This window comes from Lissotriton helveticus, chromosome 11 (genome assembly GCF_964261635.1).
Source record: "Lissotriton helveticus chromosome 11, aLisHel1.1, whole genome shotgun sequence".
NCBI classification, from domain to species: Eukaryota; Metazoa; Chordata; class Amphibia; order Caudata; family Salamandridae; genus Lissotriton; species Lissotriton helveticus.
The window spans coordinates 535,153,920-535,175,715 of record NC_136072.1 but is presented as its reverse complement, the minus strand read 5'-3'; the positions used below and the strand labels follow the sequence as shown (position 1 = coordinate 535,175,715).

The 21,796-nt window shown below is 44.8% G+C and overlaps 1 protein-coding gene across 2 annotated transcripts in view; it reads left to right on the top strand.

The window, feature by feature from the left end:
• AP3M2 (adaptor related protein complex 3 subunit mu 2) overlaps positions 1 to 12,928 on the top strand; it is a 48,878-nt gene extending 35,950 nt beyond the window's left edge. Inside the window, exons 5-10 of one of the 2 annotated variants that reach the window (XR_013602408.1) lie at positions 23 to 108; positions 6,412 to 6,545; positions 6,893 to 7,100; positions 7,538 to 7,682; positions 9,704 to 12,660; positions 12,715 to 12,928. Coding sequence is in view for 1 of the 2 variants with exons in the window: in XM_078666231.1 (XP_078522357.1) it covers positions 23 to 108; positions 6,412 to 6,545; positions 6,893 to 7,100; positions 7,538 to 7,682; positions 9,704 to 9,804 (674 nt within the window). In the remaining variant the exon portion in view is untranslated. Of the gene's footprint in view, positions 1 to 22; positions 109 to 6,411; positions 6,546 to 6,892; positions 7,101 to 7,537; positions 7,683 to 9,703 lie in introns of both variants that reach the window. The other variant, XM_078666231.1, reaches the window with a different exon arrangement.
• Positions 12,929 to 21,796: the final 8,868 nt, after the last annotated feature.

The following is a 21,796-nucleotide window of genomic DNA, read 5'->3' as shown; positions in this document are numbered from 1 at the left end:
ATCTGTCTTTTCCATTCTGCAGGCTCAACAGTTACAGCAGAGATTCAGGGTGTGATTGATGCCTGTGTTAAATTGACAGGAATGCCGGATCTGACACTATCCTTCATGGTAAGTTATCAGGGAAGCTAGGGGAGGGAAGACCGCATCTCCATGTAGCTAGGCACCCACTATACAGCAAAATTTGAACAATACTTTTTTATTTTGGCTTTGTGGTTAAATAGATAACTGCGCTTTAGGATTATTTGGCCAGCAGTTCCCTTATGGAGCTGATGCGGACCTATGCGGACATACAACTTTGATTGTTAACTGAATAAATTCACTGGCCTTATTCTGGTGGCAATGTGGCAGCAACTGATCATTTCTGATTCTTTTGGGAGAGCTCCTTCTTACCCAAGTCCAACTTCTTCCTAACTTCTGGGTGTATCAGATTCAGCATCTGTCGCAAGGTTAGAATAGAGTTCAACCTCTTCCCACCTGCGTACCCACACTTCACCTTATCATATCATTAAGCAGGTTTGTACAGAGACAGAGGGTTTGGTTGGAAAGTGTTAGAAAGTTGACTTGGGAAAATAGAACCTGTAATATCTATCGACACCTTTAATCCTCGTAAGAATGTTTCTATACGTTTGTTATGCTAGAAGTACTATACAAATGCTGCTTGCATTTGCACAATATTTCTTACCATTTTGTGTGGACAAGTAGAACATGCACAATACTGGCACCTTTTAAGGTTGCTGGGTATTCTTTGATGTGAATTTAAGTTTTTCTCATTTGTGTTTGTAACTGTTTAGAGGTGAATCCTATTGGATGTTGGATAGCGAGGTTAGAATAGCATATTACTTAGTGGTGAATTTGATATGACTCTGCTACTTAAAAAGGAAGCAATGATTGTAAGATTCGTCCTGCTTCAGCTCAAACCTCTGTCTCATTGACAAAAAGTTCTCAAAATTAAGTAACCGGGAAATGGCAGGAAAGTGCATTAATTATGCAAGCTTTTGCCAATATAATAAAGTTTTTGCCCAGCCTGGTGGAGACAGGGCACCATATTTGAGGGTCTCAAGGTGGGCGCTTAGCAAAAAAATACTCTGTAGGCATCCACTAGCGGTCTCCATGGGAGTCTCGTGTAGAGGGAAGTAGTAAAGTCTGAAGCCACTTTTCCAACCCACTTCTATGAAAGTGCCTACAAAAAGCTTGACATTTCAGTTGTAGGCTGTTTCTACAACGTTTTCACTATTCAGAGATTTTGAACGTTTTTATCTTGAATAGAATTCCACACTCTTGCATGACCGAAAAGTCCCAGCACTTTACAAGTACAAACCACCTTTGACTTATCCTTAAAATTATATTTGTGTGTTTTATCTCGTGCTATTGCATTTCGTCGCTGAATACTGACTGATACCATTGTTTGAACCTCATAGCCATAAAAGTGCCCAATATGTTACTGTAGAGAAACTGGTTTTCAAAATCAACCTATTGTAATCTTAATTTCGTTTGACTTGCAATCCTGCGAGTTATAGGTGTACCATTCATTCAGTGACTGAAAGTATGGGAAAAAAAGGATAAATTGCTAGTTGAAGTCCAAGACTGTCTAAAAACTGAAAAAATACACTATTGCCTATGCTGATCTAATTGATGGGCTGCCCATAGACATAGGTGTGTATTCAGACTGGCACAGGTTACCCATAGTGCACTGCTCGATGGTACACCAGTCTTTTTCAGCGGAGCACTATGGATTTGAGGAGGTGCACAACAACTGAGAAGCTCAGAAAAACTCCTGTTCAAAATCTTTGCAAAGAAGAAGACTTAAAAAACACTCCTTATTGGGAAGCACACATTGAATCTGAAACTCCATTCCTCTGAATGTCAGGACATTTCCACCATTGGATTTGTTGATAAAAAGAGCTGAAAATCGTATTTTTCAATCACTGCTGCCTGCGTGGTCTGCAATAGATCAGAGAAATAACCTCATTCCTCCTTCTTCCGACGCCTTCATACTAACTTAGCATAACACTCGGGATCTCTAGCACTGAATGTCAATCATGGCATCTGTAGATTTGTAAGATGGCTCTGGACAAGCGGGGTTGCAGATCCATGACTTTGGGACTTCCTGCGCTCTTTCAACCTGTGAAACGTGGTAATATAATGCACACAATGCCCACTTTATCCACACTATGTGGAAGTTATTGCCAAAGGACTGTCTTTTATTCTTACCGTTGTTACCCAGAATTTACTGTTTAAACTCTGGCACGTCTGCCTATCTTTTCATCTGTTATTATTAGGGCAGTCTTGTATAGCGCATGGTTACCCTAGAGCATCCCAGCGCTTAACCAAACAGAACAAAGTTTAAAAGAGTGGGAGGAACAGCGATCTAACAGAAAAGAAAAGTTTTCAGATTTTTACGAAAACGCAAAAGGCATGGCTCTGAACGCAGACTAAGGGGAAGTGAGTTCCAAAGGGTTGCAACCTTTACGGAGAATCTCCTCCCTCCTGAGCGGGCCTTTTTAACCCTAGGGATCTTAAGTAGATGTTTTTGGTCTGAGCGTAGTGTTCTGCTTGCCTTGTAGGGAGTCACCAATTTTTGTAGGGCGGGGGGGCCTTTGCCTTGCAAGATCTTATGTGCAAGGCAGAGGGATTTAAATTTCACCCTTTCTCGCACCGGTAACCAATGAAAAGCCCTCAATGCAGGTTTGGCCGATCGTGACATAGAGATGTTATTAAGCGTTCGAGCCGCCGCATTCTGAACTTGCTGTAATTTGTTCAGAGTGACCTCAGGGGCGCCCAGATAGATTGCATTACTAAAATCTAGCCTAGATAGGATCAGGCCCTGGATCAAAAGCTTCAGAGATGAAAATGGAAGCAGGGGCAGCACTTTGCGCACCGATCGGAGAAGGCCGAAACAGACACCTGCCAGTTTAGTAGCCTGGGTCCTAAAGGAGAGATCCTGCTCCAGCCAAATACCGAGGCTTTTGATCTCAGCCTTGGGTTTGGGGGGGGATCCCAGACAGGCCAAACAGACCGGGGGAGTGAGGGACTCTTCTTCCCCATAAGCATTATTTCGGTCTTTAGACCGTTCAGCTTTAGTGCTGATTCCTCCATCCAAGTATGGACTTTGGATAGGCAGGAGTGCAGCACCTGGGGATTTTCCCTGGCCTGGGAGAGGGCAAACACCAACTGGGTGTCATCGGCATAGCTCACGATTTTGATGTTAAATGGAGCCACCACATCCTCCAAGGGGGCCATATACACATTAAATAATGTGGGGCTCAAGGAGGAGCCCTGCGGCACTCCACAATGGAGGTGGGTGGATGCCGATCGTGCACCACTTTCCCAGACCTGAAAAGTCTGGTCGCTGAGAAATGACCTCAGCCATTTCGGCGCAATCCCCCGCACTCCGACATCTGACAGCCGTTGAAGTAACACTAGATGGTTAACGGTGTCGAACGCTGCACTAAGGTCCAAGAGGATCACTGCCACTGATCCTCCTGAATCCAAAATGCAACGTGCCTCTTCAACGACTGCCAGCAAGGCGGTGTCAGTGCCTTGCCCCGGGCGAAAGCCCGTTTGAGAACTTCTCAATAACCCGTTTGACTCAAGGAAATTGGATAGCTGGAAATTAACCATTTTTTCCGTGATTTTACTGAGTCCCGGAAGTAACGAGATGGGCCTGTAGTTCGCCATGTCAAGGGGATCGAGGCTAGGTTTTTTTAGGAGGGCTTTTACTATTGCGCCCTTCCAGTTAGGTGGCACCACACCGGACCCCAACGAGGCATTGATAACCTCGGTAATTGGTTCCGCAATGGAAGGGGCAACCAATTTAAGAATCCTCATGGGGACTACATTACGGGGAGAACCACTCTTAACTGTCACCAGGACCTTAAGAACCTCGTCCTCAGATACTGGTCCGAAAGACTCAAGAGTCTCCAGGGGTCTCCCTTCGACCTCGATATGCTCAACTCCTATGTCAATTTGCGGCAGGGTCAACAGAATTTTTTTCTATTTTAGTATGGAAATACTTTGCTAAATCATTACATTTTTCTTCCACGTTGTCAGTAGAGGCAGGCGGTGCCGGGACCCTCAAAAGTTCCTTAACCACTAGAAATGTTTCTCTGGAGGAGTTAGAGGCGTTACTAATTCTCTTCTCCAGGAACTGAGTTTTAGCGCGCCGGATGGTAAGTTTGTAGTTCCTAATGGCAGCTCGGTATTCGATCTTACAAGCTACTTCCCAGTTCCTCCTCCAGGCACGTTCCAGTTTTTTACAGGCCCTCCGCATAGCTCTCAACTCTGGCATGTACCAGGGAGCGGAGCACGTTCTTTTCTCCCTCCTTCCTGCCGATCTTATGGGGAGGACGGAGTCGAGTGTATGGGACATCCATCTGCAGAAATCTGCTTCCGCCAGTACCGGGTCCTTCGCTAGCGAAGGGCGCGAACTCTCCAGTCTACGTGTCAGGTTCTCGACAGACAACCTAGACCAGGGTCTTTCAGGCGCCCAGACACTGATGGTGGAAGTACTCTCCAGCTCAGTTTGCCAGGCGAAGGGGGATCATAAAATGGTCCGTCCACGGGAGGGGAATCGGGGAGGCGACTTTCATAGCAGTAATGTTAGTAAAAATAGGATCAAGTAAATGACCCTTAATATGAGTGGCCTCCAGGTTCATAAGGTTCACCTCACAAGCTTTTAGGTCACATTGAAGGGCTGCCGCCGACCGATCTTCTTGGTCGTCGAAGTGAAGATTAAAATCTCCCAAAGTAATAAAATTTGTCACAGAAGCGGCAAGCACCGTCACAGTTTCCATAAGGGAGCTCACAAAGTTTCCAATGTTTCCTGGCGGGCGATAGACTAGTAGCCCAGACAACGCCGCGATGGGTGAGATTTGTAAGGAGAACTTACAGCTCTCACAGTCCTCCACCTCACCATTTTGCGCTCTGCATGTCAGCGAGTTCTTATACAGAATAGCAACCCCCCCCCCGCCCCACTGGTCGGTCCTGTGTATAGATTAGAAAACCAGGAGGAAGGGCGTTCACTATGTCCGCTTCAGAGCCTTGCATAAGCCATGTTTCTGTTAAAAACAGAATGTCTAACTCATGCTCCTGAATAAGGAGGCTGACTTCCAGAGAGTGCCTCGGGAGGGATCTACAATTCAACAGTGCTGACCGTAAAATAATCTTTGTCACTGCTTGATTGGGAGGGTTACATAATGCACAATGCGTAAAAGGTTCAATGCCCTTAAGCACAAAAGTGCATTGCGAAGAATCATGGGTGTGAAGCCGAAGTAATTCCGCCCGCGAGTAAATGGTTACAGACGGGCTGGACTCTGGCGTGACTCCGGCGAGAGTCCGGCGGTTCCGCTGCGCGGGTCCGCTGCGCGAAGTCATGACCGTATTAAATACCGGTCTAGCGTCCTTCAGACGACTAGACCGATCTCCCCAATGGCGCCGTCAGGCGTCCTTTAGATCCTCCAAGATGGCGCCCAAACTCAACAAGCTGGCCCGGGACCCGCCAAGTGCGGTGAGAAACAATTATAGTGCAGCAATGGGGACGATGTTAAAAACGAGGGAGAAGACAAATAAACGTTAAATTAAATACAAAACTGGATAGTTTAAAAATTCACACAGAGCCTCGCTGAAAACGCGCTGTAAAGCGCTGCACGCTCTCAGTCACTCTGCATTGCCAAGTTAGGTTGATTAGACTGCGCGCGATACCCACTTGCCTTAAATACCGGTCTAGTGTCCTTCAGACGACTAGACCGATCTCCCCAATGGCGCCGTCAGGCGTCCTTTAGATCCTCCAAGATGGCGCCCAAACTCAACAAGCTGGCCCGGGACCCGCCAAGTGCGGTGAGAAACAATTATAGGGCAGCAATGGGGACGATGTTAAAAACGAGGGAGAAGACAAATAAAAGTTAAATTAAATACAAAACTGGATAGTTTAAAAATTCACACAGAGCCTCGCTGAAAACGCGCTGTAAAGCGCTGCACGCTCTGTCACTCTGCATTGCCAAGTTAGGTTGATCTGTAAAACATGTAAATGGAATGTACATATTACCATATGATCCACAGTACATGGAATACGTGGCCCGAAGGACTGTCATCTATTCCTTCCCTCCTCCTGATAATGTATTACTTTAACTCCTGTTATAAATAAACAGTGACATCTTATGTTAAATGCTTCTTTGTAAAGCACTTTGTTGCCCCATGTCTTCTCTGCACTCTACAACACGGCAAAATGAATAACTAAACTTTTGCATGTGTTGTTATAACCATGTGTGATAGAAGTAGCTCATCTTGAGACCCTGTTGCCAGTCATATTTTTGTGGAGCATCTGCTGACTATATAGCTCAGTCTCAATGAATTCTAGGTGCTTTGTTATCAAAAAGTCATTATTGATTCTGTTTTTTTCTATATATTTTTTAGAATCCTCGACTTCTTGATGATGTCAGTTTTCATCCCTGTGTCCGTTTCAAGCGCTGGGAGTCTGAGCGTATTCTGTCTTTCATTCCTCCAGATGGGAACTTCCGACTTTTGTCCTATCATGTTAGTGCTCAAAAGTAAGTGGGCAGCAAATCTACAATCCTGGTGTTGGAGGGAGTGTCCTTCTTGATGTTCAAGCTTGTGGTGACGTCACTACCATTTATCGAGGCCATATGTGGCAATCGCTGATTCTAGTGAGCCCCATTCTTGGGCTAACTCCCGACTTTGAAGCTTGGGAGCAAGAAAACTGCTGATCTTGTTCCTCTCTATAATTCTTCCCCCATCTTGTGCCTCCTGGTGGACTCATTTTCCTGATGGTCCCTCACTGTATATTCTTTCTATCCCTTCTCACCCTGCACTAATACTTCACGTGCTTATATATCCTTCTTGATCTATCGAATACTATTTTCTTTTGTTCTTGCAGCTTGGTGGCAATTCCAGTCTATGTGAAGCATAATATTACATTCCGAGAGAACAGCTCCATTGGGCACTTTGAGATCACCGTGGGGCCCAAGCAGACTATGGGGAAGACTGTGGAAGGAGTAACCGTCACAAGCCAGATGCCCAAAGGAGTCTTAAATATGACCCTGACCCCTTCGCAGGGGACCAACACGTTTGACCCAGTGACTAAGGTGAGAGACGTAGAGCCCAAGTTCAAACCAGATGACCCAAGTTGGGCTGCTTGGAGAAAAGCATGGTGTGCTGGTGGGACGTGTTTTGTTTGATTTAAGGTTCTCTGTACTCAGACAGAATCCTTGCTTCTGGCATTCTGTAGAGAAAGTGTTGAAGGAGACGGGGCTTAGGTGGGGAGCAGTAAATGGATGCAAGAACAAGGCCAGTAGAAGTTACTGGAGTAGGTGCACAACCCTTGTGGTGCCCAGTATTGAAGAACAGGATTTTACTAATCCTTCTACCGCTTCACTGTAAATACTTTATGGTTGTTGAGTGGAGGCCACTACATCACCCGATGTCCACTTCCCTTTCCTCTGCATTAAAGGCGCTTGTTCCTCTCTGTTTCTGAGAGCCCCTTGTGTGAATCTTACACAGTCCTCTTCTTGTTTCTCTGTAGTTGCTTTCGTGGGATGTGGGGAAGATAAACCCGCAGAAGTTACCGAGTTTGAAAGGGTCCATGAGTCTTCAGGCCGGGTGCTCCAAACCTGACGAAAACCCCACAATCAACCTGAACTTCAAGATTCAGCAGCTGGCAATCTCTGGTGAGTGTCCCTTACTCCGATAGGTATTTATATTGAGTGTCCAGTCACAGATCCAGGGGGGTGTACTGGAGTCAGGGGCACACTGTACCACAATCATGGGTGATTTCTTTTTTTTGCTGCAAAACCATTGAAGGGGCAATTCAAATTTTTAGGCTGATAATGGCATACTTGATTCACCACTGCATGGCCACTTGGTATGTGCCAATGAATAACAAGCCTTTGTAAGGGCTGTCTGTGTACTAGTGTACAGTACATAATCAATAAATCAAGATTAACCAGCTTTACTTATCAGTGTACAGTGGTGCAGTCAACAGCTAGAGAATAAGAATAGATCCCTAAAGTATGTGTTCAGGATGTAAATGCCTCCTATGGGGCTGGCGGACTTAATCTGATTTGTGTCCGTGATCTAACCCACCCTTTCTGTCTGTGATGACTAGGGACACTAATAACTTGCTTTATGTCACTAGCTCAAAAAGTTCAATGACTGATTGCCACCAGAGCTCTATTTTGTGCGAGAATTGTGCACAATCACTACCTCTTTGCTCAAATCTGAAAATATTATCAAGACAAATCTTTCTCATGATAAACTAACTGCAGATTTTTTAAATTCATCCATCGGAAATGCATTTTCAAATAAAAAAGCGTGTCCAATTCTAATCTAAAGACTGCTTAATTAGGGACGACTCTTAAGAATGCTTAATTCGCTTGGCTGTAGAATTTGTTGGAAGTGTGAATTTGTCTCATCCGGCCTTGCTTGATCATTGCACTATCGGGGAGCAAAGTACCAGGAAGAGGATCAGCAAATATAACATTTGTGCTCTTCTATGTTGCAGAAAGCATGCAGTGGAGCCTACCACTGAAGTGTTCAACATGTGACTTGAATCTAGCTCCACCAGTAAAATGTGCATACATACTTTGGGGAAGTTCTGATGCTTAGACTTTCAACTTTATTATTAAATTATGTTACAAAAATCAAAATCATTTAATCATGAAAGTATTAACATACATATAACAAATCAAAAAACCTAAAAGAAGTAATAGCAACAAAAGGCATAAAATATTTGTAGTTCTAATTCACTTGGCCCATCTTAGGCCTCACCACCACAGCTGTTGAACTTACTTGGGGACAACCCAGAAAAAAACAACTTGCACCGCTCCTTTCCACATACACTACTTTTCACTGCAAAGCAGCAATTGTTTGAGCCAATGCATGAGGCCACATTTACTTGACATGTTTAAATCAGTATTTGAATGTACATTTCAATCAGATGTGTATATATAAATGTCTATGTGTTTGTGGGTATGCACTCACATATGCTCACACACTCCCGCACACATACTGTTTAAATTACCTTTGGTGGGTGGGGGCCCACTAGCCTGATCTTTGACCCAATTTGTGCCCTTCCACTAAGAAACAATTCTAGAGATGCCACTGATTCAGCTTGCCCCTTCTGGGAAGCTGCAGCACCTTTCTCACAATCAGTTGCGGGCGATAACCAAATTCCGTTGATTCCCTAAAAGGCCCCGTTCCACTGAGACTGAGAAATCATCTTTTATCATCTCCATAGTGCCAGCCCCACAACCTGACATTGCTCCTAGAGGTTTCTCATCTTCTGTTCAGTGCCTCATATTCTCAATGGAGATGACCACTGGGAAGGTATCAGCATGCTTTACCACAGAATAATAAGGTAGCGCATTATAACCCGTTTCAAAGACTTACCACAAACATATGTAATAAGCACCCATGCATATATCAAGTGATAGCAACTCAACAACACACTCTGTAGAATATCTGACTGTATATTTCACCCATCGATTTTATGCTCTTGTCCGCATTTCTCTCAACGCACATAGTCTCTATGTCCTCTTCCTGTGCCGGTATGTGTGCCATTGTCTTTTTGTAACACAGCTTAACCTCTTGCTCCTCCACTTTGTGTCTGTCTGTAATACCCCTTAACTTCCCTTCTCATCTCTGCCTTAGACCGACACCACTTTAACCACCCTCTCTTTGTACTTTGCAGGGTTGAAGGTGAACCGCCTGGACATGTATGGTGAAAAGTACAAACCCTTCAAAGGCATCAAGTACATGACAAAGGCGGGAAAGTTTCAGGTGCGCACATAACAGGGCATCTGTGAGGAAGGAAGCCCATCCTACAGAGAGACAACCCCACTCCAACAGTTACCTTGTGGACCAGAGACATTTTCGCCAGTCCCATCTGCCTGGTCATGGGGACTCTGCACGCTAAGACAATGCTATGGGTGGAACCATCTTCTCTCAGACTTCGAATGGAAAAGCGATCAGGGTTTGAGGAAGGCGACTGATTATCGACCCTGGACTACTAAGGAAGAACAGTGTGTGTGAGTGTGTTCTAGGACTGTGAAGAGTGTGTGGGCAGGGACAGAGTTTGTGCTTGTGTGAATACCAGTGTTGGTTTGCACTAGTAATTTGTTTCTGGGTTGATGAACTATTGGGAAGAATTTTGAGCATTTAGCATTTTGCCCTCCTATCTGAGTGCGCACTACTGGAATAGAGGAGTTTCAGAAGTCTGCCCTTTTTCTTTGGGCATAAGGCGATGCCGTTGGAGGCATGAGGGACTGTGTTAACTGCAATGGGAGTCTTGGCAGCAGACCCCAGTTTTAATGGCTGCTTTTTAATTGAACAGACCAGTAAGACTGTAGACGGGTTTTAAGCATGGATGTGTTGTATGTTCAGATGTTTTAAGTGCAACTCTCATCTGGTGATTAGATCTGAAAAAGCTGTAAAAATAGTTCTAGTAAACAATCCAAGAGGTTAGTAGAGGAAGTGCTTATAACCAGGTGTGATGGTGCCACCAGAAATCACAGAATCCTTTTGACTCCATGTTCAGCGTACTTTGTTCACTATTGCTTTCAGCATGGAAACTGGGGGCAAGTTTTTGTTTTTGAGATTTGAAACAAGTTATCTGTACTTCCTGAACAATATTTGCCTGTGATCAGCTGTCAAGTGATTTTTGGAGTTATGGCCCACCGGCCTGGTTTCTAAACGTATAATATGATTACATTCAAGTGAATTTAGAACATTAGAACTTTCCTGGCTGAGTGATTCTAGTGTGAAGTGCAGATCCATATGATCGCCTTTGTATAGAAAGATGCCACTGTTTTGGACCATAGTGGATGAGGTCCTGCTCAGTGAAGAAGGGCTAGATTCTATGACCGTTTCATTTTAGGCAACTGTCTTGGCAACAAACAACTCAGTGGTGCCAGAGTGCCCATAAAGCATCAAACGTGGGGTGGGCTGGTATCGATTCACTTGTGTTTCGCACAGCATCCCATGAAAGAAGGTGGTAGGAATTGCGAGTTCCACCTGAAGTGCAATGGGCCAGCAAAATAATATTGCGTCATGTCCAAAAGTGTTATAGTGATCCTGTCAATGTTGCAAGAGTCCGCAGTCTCCCACAGACTTCTTTGTGCAACCATCTACAACAACTGTGTGGTACCCTTCAGATAGCAGGAGTAGGCAAAGTCTCTGAACCAAACAGACAATCACTCTGCAAAACTGCTGTAATTGCTTCTGTTTTTTAACTCTACGGGCAGAGAAATCTTCAGAGTTCGCGTAGGCTTCTTCCATGCTTCCAGATACTTTGCTGATGAAGGAAATACCCTACTTGCAGCAGCGGATACCCTTGTACCCCCCTTTATTTTTCTTGATTCTTAACAGCCCTCTAATGTGTCAAAGGAAATAATCATACCAGAAAGCTGAAGTTGAGGACGTTTGTGTCTTGAATTCCTCCCTAAAGACAAATCTGCCTTCTAACTCCTGATCCAGTAGTGTTTAACCATAAGAGGTCACAGTGGTGGTCTTTCCTTCACAGCCATCTCTAGACGGTCCCATGGCTGTAAGTGGCTCCACATGCTGTTGTCCGATTGCTTCTTTGCCGCCCAGCAAGCGTGTTAATACTGTGAGGTTTCATTTTGAGATGGTTGATGACTGAATAAATGTGTTTTACAGACACCGCAACTAAATTATGATGCAATGCTACTGTTTTACAGACTCATTTACTCTAGGAAGAGGATCCTCCGCTGATTAAATCAATGGTTAATGTACCAAGGATAAACTGTTTTACGCTGTATAAGTCTCTGTGGGTATTCTGCAGAGTGGGTGCGTGTTGGGGGGTATTGACGTGGTGATTGATTTATCTCATTCTCCTGGCAAGCTCTGAATCTCCTCCACATGAAACCGATCAGTACATATACATGTCGGGTCCTCATATTGCTGTGTCGGGATGACCTGTGGTCCATATATTTATCATCCTGGATGTGGACGGCTCTCTGCAGCATTTGTCATGTCCACGTGGGATCCGAAGTGATTGACAGTGAGTGATCTGTTTCTGCAAATGTGTGACTGCTGTGAGTGTGCATGTAAGATATAAATGTTTCCAGAGAGTCAGAATGTCTCCGGGTTTTGAGATCAAGTGGTTAGTGGGGGAGCTGCCACAGAACAGCCTTGCACATGCCACGTCTGGTATGGGTGATAAGAGGCATGAGAAGTTCTCCTTTGGTGAGGACTCCTGAGAGGAGCCAGCCCGCTTCCTGGAGGGTCGACCAGGCCTTTGGTGCCAGAGCGGCTGGGTGGTCTGCAGGCTAGAAATTAACCACTGGCAGATAGATTCCCCTGGGGTGCCTTTGCCAGAGCTTTTTCCTCAATGGGTGTTGAATACAAAAGATGGCGATCAGTCACTTGAACCCATACCCACCAATTGTTGCGAAGACCGGATGCGAGTTTCATGCAATCACCATGCTTAGGGCTACCAACCCTGGTGGGCTCCATCTCCAATACTTTGGAATGGGACCCAAGTCGGTACTGGTCTACAGCCAAGTCAGAAGCCTCTGGCTTTCCAGATAGGAGCTGAGTTAAGTCATGATTTAAGTGGACCCTAAAGAGCTCACAATGTCTGACCTCACGCCTGCCCAGTTGTCTGGGTGTCTCCTCGCTATTATTGTGCTACAGCCCCAGAGCAGGTGTATAAAGTGGGTGGAGTTCATTCCTGTTGAGATATAAGTGAAAGGTCAGATGTGTATTTCACTTCTGTGAGCCATCAGAGTCAGTTTGCAAATTACACAACATTTGTTTTTTCCTGAGCGAGTGTGTAAATGTGTACCTGGCTTTTCAGCGAGCTGTGGAGGCAAACACAATCTATGCTGCTCATTCCTTCATGTGATAAGAGTAGAGTTTACACAAATAAATCTGCAGTGTATGGCATCCATCATATGGTGTGTGCATTGTCATTGAACCGTTGGTTGGGTGTAGATGGTATTTCAGTGATGCTGATAACCATGTAGAGGAGAAGGTTGGTAGAAAAGAAAGAACTTTTCTGTCCTGCCCCTGAATAGGTTAGTGCTACTCATAGATCTGATATGTGGGGCTGGAGTGGGGAGGAGGAGTTTTCACAGGTAAGAAGAGACCAAGCCTACAAGTGGCATTTATGTTTTTTGAAAATGTTTGCTTCTGTTCATATGCATGTCTAATTGCATATTGCATATTGAACCGCAGCTTAGTACATCAAAGACGCTATTTCTTGCCATGGCCTTCTGGCATGAAGTGATCACTTACCTACACATGGTGGCCCCCTATAGAACACATAATTGTTTGAAAACATTTTTCTAACATATAGGAGGAACTGAAGACCTGTTGGAGTGGAGTGAAAAGCCGTAAACAAGACCCATTCATTCACTGAATGTATACAGGATTGGAGACGTGGCAGTATTTTGGGGCCCTTACAGTCCTAGCCCCAGTGGTTGAGATCTGCTTTTTTGAGGTGCCTGACTTTTGACCTTGCACTAATCACGCCTTGAACTGATTGACAGTCTTGCAAGAGCTACTCTGTTAGCTTTACTACACAAGCATGTCCTCTTTAAAGGGATATTGATAGTGGAATTAGTCATTGCAGCAGTCCCCAGCTTCTCCATTAACAGATTAGGGTGAAGGCTTGTACTCTAGGTTTTCATCTTGGGTAGCACTGGGGTATTAATGATGTGCTCTAGTTCCCAAATAGAAGTCCACCTTTATCATCAATTAGGCCCATGATTTCATCATCTTAAAATAATAATACATTTTATAAAGTACCTGGTTTTGTCAACTGGAGCGTCTCCGTGCTAGTGCTGCCCTCCAAGAGCCTAATAGAGAGTAGACAAATCACTATCTAAAAGAAAAAAAAAGCGCATACTTTTTTTTTTTCCAGAGTTTTATATAGCGCAAACTAGACCCGAACCGAATCAGGTATCAGAGCGCTTTACATAGCACCAGTTACGTTACATGAGGACACACTTTCATTTTAGGCACGGGGAGATTAAGTGATTTGCCCAGAATCACAGGAGGTTTTGGCGTCGTTACCGAGACTCGAACCCAGATCCCCAGGTCCGAGGTCGAGCGCCTTAGCCGTTCGGCCAACCCCTCTCCCCAACCTACTACCAACCCCTACCTTAGAGACCAAGATAAAAAGCATATCAGATGGGCGAGGGCACTTCAGTGCGGTGCAGTAGAAAAGTCATGGACCCTGAACCAAGAAACCCTAAATTACAGTGCTGGTTCTCCTACATAACCAATTTATATGATTTGGGTAATTGATGGTTTCACTATGTCCTTGTCTACTTATCTGTCATTATGTAAGAACTCTGAAACCGACTCAGTTTGTTTTGTGATTAAATGGGGAGAGTTGACTGACAATGAGTTCGAATGTGTAGATTATTTAATACTAGTAATGTCACTTCCACCTCCAAGACAGGAAATCCTGTTGCTCAGATTCAGTCTTGAGAAATCCCTACCCGGTATACGGAGGTACCATAAATAGTGCTGCAAAACCAATGATCGGCTTTTAGTATTCTCCCATGTCTGGCATGAACCTATTGACACTTTGGGAGGGTATGCAGTGTGCAAGGAGTTTACAGGATTAGGAGAAGGTTATCTAAGCATGAAATCTGTGCTGCCCTTCTTTGGTCATGTTAGTGATGAAAACCAGTTTATGGACCAACCTGAGGCAAAGAATTAAGAACCATAGCTGACCTGTGGCTGTCCATGTGCAGTAATATCATCAACAGTACAGATTCATCCCTCAACTGACTAAACACTTAAGCAATGAAAACTTTCCGTCTTGGAAACAGTCGCCTGGTCGAAAGATCTGGAAAGAAGACCCCACAGCTACTGCACAAATGACCACATGGGCAGACTACTGGGATTTGTTGCCACCATTCCTTTGGCAGAGTCTTTTGAAGTTCTCGACTGATGCCATGATCCGTGGAGAAATGATTTAACTTATAAATACCTCCCATGGATACATAATAAGCCTTTCTACACTAATTTGGCAAATTAATCACACACATCCTTCAAACTGCCTGAAAACGTAACATTTGACCATATCACTCTTCACATTGCTTGCGTGGTTACTCACTCTTCTGATGGAGAAGGTGATATCTGAACAAGGCACCTGACAGAAAGAAAGAAAGCGCAACATGGAAACAAAGACGCAAGCTACTTCTGTCCCATTGCAACAAATTTGCTAATAGATGACTAAGGAGGGAAAAAAACTTTTTCAACCCAATTTCTCAAAAATAAAATCAGTTTGAGGCACTTAATTTATCCAGTGAACACAAAAACTCCCAGATGGGAGCAAAAAAAAAGCAGCAAAGAGATGTGCAAATATCCTGATCTGAAACCACTATACCAATGTTTCATCAAAAGACAATACTAATCTATTGGAAGAGTGGGAACTTAGTGATCTAATGCAAACCCATGTGCCTAGGTTGAGAATACACAATAAGGCTAGAGACTGAAGCATAGCCGCAACTGACATATACACTTAAATATTGTAACAACACATATGCTTAACATAAGCCAGAAGTACAAAATGCATGTCTTGGGAATGATAGGCTCGACCCATGTTACCCAGGTGGACCTTTCAATACTAACCATGTAAGTTACTAAGATATGTTGCTGGTTCTGTCGCCACACCCTGTCTTTCCATTATTCACACAGACTCTAGAGACCTTAGTTGCTCAAGGAATAATTTGGTGCTTCTCGTTTGAAAAAATTAAGATTTCAGGGCGTGAAAGACTTCTCACCAACCACTAGAAGAACTCATCTGCGTCTTCTGAAGAACTATGGTGGAATTCAAGTCACTTATTTGCTGCGATTTGAGGTGGCTGTAGCAAGGGCACAAAGTCTTGCCTTAAACCGTCTGCACAAACTTCCTGAACGATCACCCTACCCTGCTTGTTAAGGAAAAGTAGTGAGCTACACTGGATGACCTATAAGGTCTCACACATCTGAGTCTGAGGAAAAATGCTAAAATGTACCACTGCCTTTTCTGGAGGTGGGCAAGAGAGACATTGGGCATACAAGTAGTTGTACTACCAGTTCTCAATGAGATACGCAACAGCTGCGCAAACAGTGCAAGGATGTTCATTGCACGAGTGATTTACAGTTGGAACATTCCCAAAAAAAGGCCTTTTTCAGGCGTCATCAGTGATGCTGCAAGTTCCTCTAACAGAAGAGCACCATCAGTTATATAATTTTACAGTAAAACTGGTGCCCCATTTCAGATCACATGGACGCTCGCTCTCCGAATGACATTCGGTGGATCATCATTAAGCATGTAACATGTAAAGGTCTTCATGATATTTACCATTTGCTATGTCTGAGGGAACGGAAATGGATTTTCAAGTTGAAATGTTGCAGTGAGTGGTTGAAGGAAGAACGAGAATGGCAGATAACCATGAGATATTAGCTTACTTTCAGCACACTTTCCACATTACCTTGCTCTCACTGTTCATATTTATAATTATATATATATTGACTAAGAAAGCAAAGGTTACAGGGACGTTATAAAAAGGTTCAGATTTTACACACACAAAACCATAGAAATTCAGCAGTTATAGCCATCTCAAGTAACTATACCTTGTGCCCCCGCCAAGCACCGTTTTCTCATCCATAATTTCACTCCAAATGTTGCAATGATATTATCAACAATGTCATAGATGTCATGAGTGATGTAATATGTGCAGTAATTAGCAGCGTATGGCGAGGGCGCGAGTTATGGTTACCTTAGGGCACGAGTTATAGTTACTGGAGATAACTAGAACTATAATTGTTGAATTTCTGTGGCTTTGTGTGTTTGTAAAATATGAACGTGACTACAAAGTTCATGTAACCATTGTTTTTGTAGTGAATTTCTCTGTTTTTTTAAATTCTATTAATTAACTATAACAGCCCTTTAACCAAGGCTAAATTCATTTTAAAAAAGTGGTGGGGCTCGTGCCTCCCCAAACCTCATTAAGGCCCAGAGACCCCCATCCTCTAGTGCCAATTCAACAAAGGTGAGACTTCTCGGGTCCTGAGGACCACTCCCGGGCTGTATCTAGTAAAACGGGGAGAGGGGTATGTGCCATCCCCCTCCCCGAGCTTTCTCGTAGCTTGGGATTCCATCCCCCAGGGCACTGGGGTACCCGGTGCACCCTCAAACAACTCATTGGGGCAACGGGGGAGCCCGCTGGCCCCCCACATAGTGTGGGAGCTGGCACTGCTATCTATGCTTGCTCCATCTGGGCGGGAGCAATATGTGTTCTGTTTCCCTGCCCGCAGGAGTTCAGGCAGGGAAACAGACCAGAAGTCTTCTACCAGCAGGCAAGAGCATTTTTAAATCTCCTGCTGGGTGGGAGCACACTTGCACGTTTGCTCCCGTCTGGTGGGAGATTTAAAAATGCTCCCGTCAGTCAGCAGCAAACATTTGTTTTTCTGCCCGCTCTGGTGTGGGCAAGGAAACCACTGTTTCCAGGGGTGGGCTCCCCGGGGCACAGTAACCAAGCTGGCACCAGGGGGTGAGGTCCCTGGACCTTTTTAAGGCTTGGGGAGGAGGCTGTGTAGCCCCCTCCCATTTTATTTATATTTCGGCCCCAGGGGATGGGGTCCTCTGGTCCTTTTTAGGCTCCGGGTTGCAGCCCCCTCTCATTTTATTCATATTTCGGCACCAGGGGATGGGGTCCTCGGGTCCTTTTTAGGCTCCGGGTTGGGGGGGGGTTGTGACACCCTCCCTTCATTTATTTACTTGGACAAGGAGAGTGAGGTCCTCTGGGCCTTTTAAAGGCTCGGGGAGAAGGTCCACGCATCCCCACCCCAAAATTAATACAAGCGTTGCCCCTCCTGGGCCCTGGCCCACCCCAGGTTTTCTTTTCTTTAAACTAGCTCAGAGCCGCCTGTGCTTAGTTTTTTTTTTTTGCTGCAGATTCGCAGATCTTCTGCATATTTACAGCAATATTAAAAAACCAAAAAAAAACTCCAGGATACAGGGTCAGGGTATCCCAACCCTGACCCCTATTTCATTTTTGCGTGCTTTTGTAGAACTTGGGACTGAGTCTCACTTCCTAAGATGGCTGTCACCACTTCCAGGTTGATGTGATGGCAGCTTATCAGATCTCAACCGGAGATCTACCGGAGATCTGTCTGTTCCGCAGATCCGTGTGAAATATACCTCAGGCCTCGTTTATGAGGCCTTGCGTCAGTTTTGCGCTTCTGATGTGTCACTTTATGTGACGCATCAGAGGCGTAAAAGATGCCTCCTGTTGCGCACTATTTACAAAGTGACGCATCTAAGCAGATGCGTCACTTTGTAAACCCCTGCGCTACATTATACCTGCGTCAGGTATAATGTATGCAGGGGGGCGTTCCCCCACAAAAAGCCTTGTAGAAGTCACGCGGTGAAATCTATCTCACAGCAGGTGTAAGACTGACGCAGGACCTTTCACATGGGGCTTGCCCCATGTGAAAGGAAGCATTGCTGGAGTTGCGTCACTTTTGTGACACACTCCAGCAATGCGTCACTTTTGCGCCATACAGATACGTCAGAAATACTGACGTATCTGTAACTCCTTGCGACATGATGCGTCATACAGTAAATATGACGCATCAGGTATGTCGCAAGAAGTGCGCACTGAGAAGTGACGCATCACTGCTTTCACGCAGCGATGCGTCATTTCTCATAAATGAGGCCCCACGTTTTTGAGCATTAATTGCTCTAAAACTACTGAACAGATTTACACCAAAAAACGCTCTTTCTGGACCAAGATCTAGTTTTCTGCCAAATTTGGTGTAAATCCGCTCAGTGGTTTAGGCTGTAGCTGTGTCTAAAGTTCATAGGGGGAAATGCGTTTTGGGACCCGTCTTTTTCTTCTCCATTTGACGGATCACCCCGAACTTTGAAGGCACAAATTAGTCAAAAGATAGCAATTCTTTTGGGGAAAGTTTTAACAAACACAGCACCAAAGTTATTAGCAACACAAAAAGGGCAGAGAGAGAGTATGAGTGTGTATATATATATATATATATATATATATATATAGGGGTTTCTTCTTCTCTCTTTTTTTGAAAGGTCTGATATCCTCTTCATAGTGGTCATGGCCATATGAGTCTGTTTCACCAATTAGCTGCTCTTGAATGAAACTCTAACCCACAGTTTGAGCTCCAGTTTCTATGGAGTGATTTCTCTATAGTGATGCAAGCTGCTTTATTACAAGACCTGGAACTAAATACTCAAGGAAGCTCCTCTAATCTTGACACCTCAAACTTGTCCAAATGTAGCAAAAATATACTTCATGTGCTTAAAAAGATTAGTCTGTATACTTTTAATGTTGATCATTTACAAAAATTCTTACAGCGACTGCTCACTGTTATGAAACATCAAGCCATTTTAACATATAGATGAAACGTAGACTATATTCTTAAATCGATGTGAGTCTGTGTTCATTCTAGCAATATAAATACATTGATTATTGATGATTGTGGTGGTTAAGTAATTAAAAGGCATGAAGGTTCAATCTAGCCTCTTATTGGTAGAGCTTGCAACAAGACAATGCTGCCACCACATACATCCTTCCTGAAGGCACACCCTCTGTGAACAGTGCTATGCTGAGCATGATGGGTTATTTACAGCATTCCACAGAAGTAAACATTATTCAACCCCAAACTGGCTGCCCAGTGGCTACACAGTATTCGCCATGGGGCTTATTTACAAGCCTCATGGCGCAGGGCAGCGCAGACAGTGACCTTGCTGCACTACCCTGCGCCACAGGGAAAGGGCAGAAATGCACCATATCTACAAGATACAGCATATTTCTGTCCTCTAACCCTCTGCTGGCGCACCATGGGCTGGCTAGCGCTGATGCAGGCTCCCTTGCACCATGAGGCAAAAATGCCTGCATTGCAGACAGGATTATTTCTGTGCAGGCAGGGGCACGTTCCTGCACAAAATGAATCCATGAAGGCTTTTTCCTCTTTCTATGTGTACTGCATAATGCAGCCCACATAGAAAGAGGAAAAAAGGGAAGAAATAAAGATATTTCTCCTTGTTGCACCTCACCTGGAGTGCCATAAGATTTTGACACATTCCCAGGTTTACAGATTCTTGTCAAATGCCATGGGTGTTACGTTGAAACACCCACCGTAAGACCCATGGCACGCCTCCCCATTGCAGTGTGAGACAATATTCCTCACTCCATATCTACAGGCCATGAAAAGCCACACGGGTGGAGTGTGCGCCATCGGGATGTCACAAAAAGTGACGTTCTGGCGGCGCAGAGGACTTGAAAATAAGCCCCCCAAATGTAAATGCCGCAAGCACACCAGGAGTGGGTTATTAGCTTTTTTCCCTCCACTTCATAAACCAAAACAATATAGTACATTTAGACAGTCCCTGGTCCCAGACTTCTCTATCCTTCGCTATTTTATTTTTTATTTTTTTAAAAGACCTTTATTGGACACTTTTGAAAAAACACAGCATAAGGCCTACAACCCCTAGGACCGGCCGCGTCATTTGCATTTTCTTGTCTATATTGTCAGACTAAACCTAGCCCTGTAGCCGACAACCCTGGGGTCCGGCGGCGTAGTAGTCGTGAATGTAGTAATAAGCAACCTGTGTCGATTCCAGCAGAGTTTCAGGTCTAACATTTTCATTTTTAACATAACTTGCAACTGAGTTCAAGATATAAAACATGCCTGATCTGCACATATCTGTAGGTTTCTTTTGGTCCCAGGTCATATTGTTGCTGGAGCAGGGTGAATGGGACCACGGTGCCCTTATCCCACAGATCCCCCACCGTGGATATGCCGATGCTATCCCATTGTGCAAACCCCTTACTTTGTCTCAGACGTCCTAGTGCCTTCGTGTCCCAGAGCGGGGTGAGTTTAGTGATCTTTCCCTTCCATCCCAGTTTCGCCTGCGCCGCGTGCCACAACATGGCCGTGTGTCTCGTGGGTCCTATCAGTCTTGTTGCCTGGTGTTTGTTGTAGAGTACAGATAGCATGCTGTCAGTTCCTAGTTGCGCCCTGTCAGTCCTGTAGGCTGGGTCGTCCCTCGGTGTGTGTATCCACTGGTTCACAATTTTGAGTTGTGCAGCCCAATAGTACAGCTGTAGGTTTGGTAATGCAATCCCCCATCATACCAACTTCTGGTCAACTTGATGTGGGCAATGCGTGCCGGTCGATTGCTCCACAGTAAGTTGGAGACCAACGCTGTGACCTGTTGGAAGTAACGTGGCGCGACTGGGTATGGGGTGTTTTCCAAGGCGTATAGGAATCTCGGAAGTGCCATCATTTTATAGATGGCTGCTCGCCCGAGGAGGGTCAGTGGTAGGGTCGCCCAATGTTTCACATCAGTACGGAGACGCTCTAAGGGAGGTTTTAAATTTTTGTCGAAGAATTCCGAAGCGTTGTTGGTGATATGTATGCCAAGATACCTGAAGGAGCTTGATGTTAGCATAAGCGGGCAATCTGCTGCGAGCGAGGAGGGCGGCCCCCTCAAAATATATTTTACTGATTTCGACCAATTTAGCGTGTACCCCGACGTTTTCCCGTGCGTGTCACAGAGCGCAAGGAGTGCTGGGTTGCCCCTGTCCGGGTCAGTTAAGTAGATCAACATATCATCGGCGTAGAGTGACACTCGGTCTTCCCATCCCTCTTTCCAACTAATTCCTTTTAATAACGGCGTTGTCCTAATCAGCGTCGCCAGAGGCTCCAGACCCAAGGCGAAGAGCAAGGGGGACAGGGGGCAGCCCTGACGGGTTCCCCTTGCCAACGGGAATGTGTGTGAGAT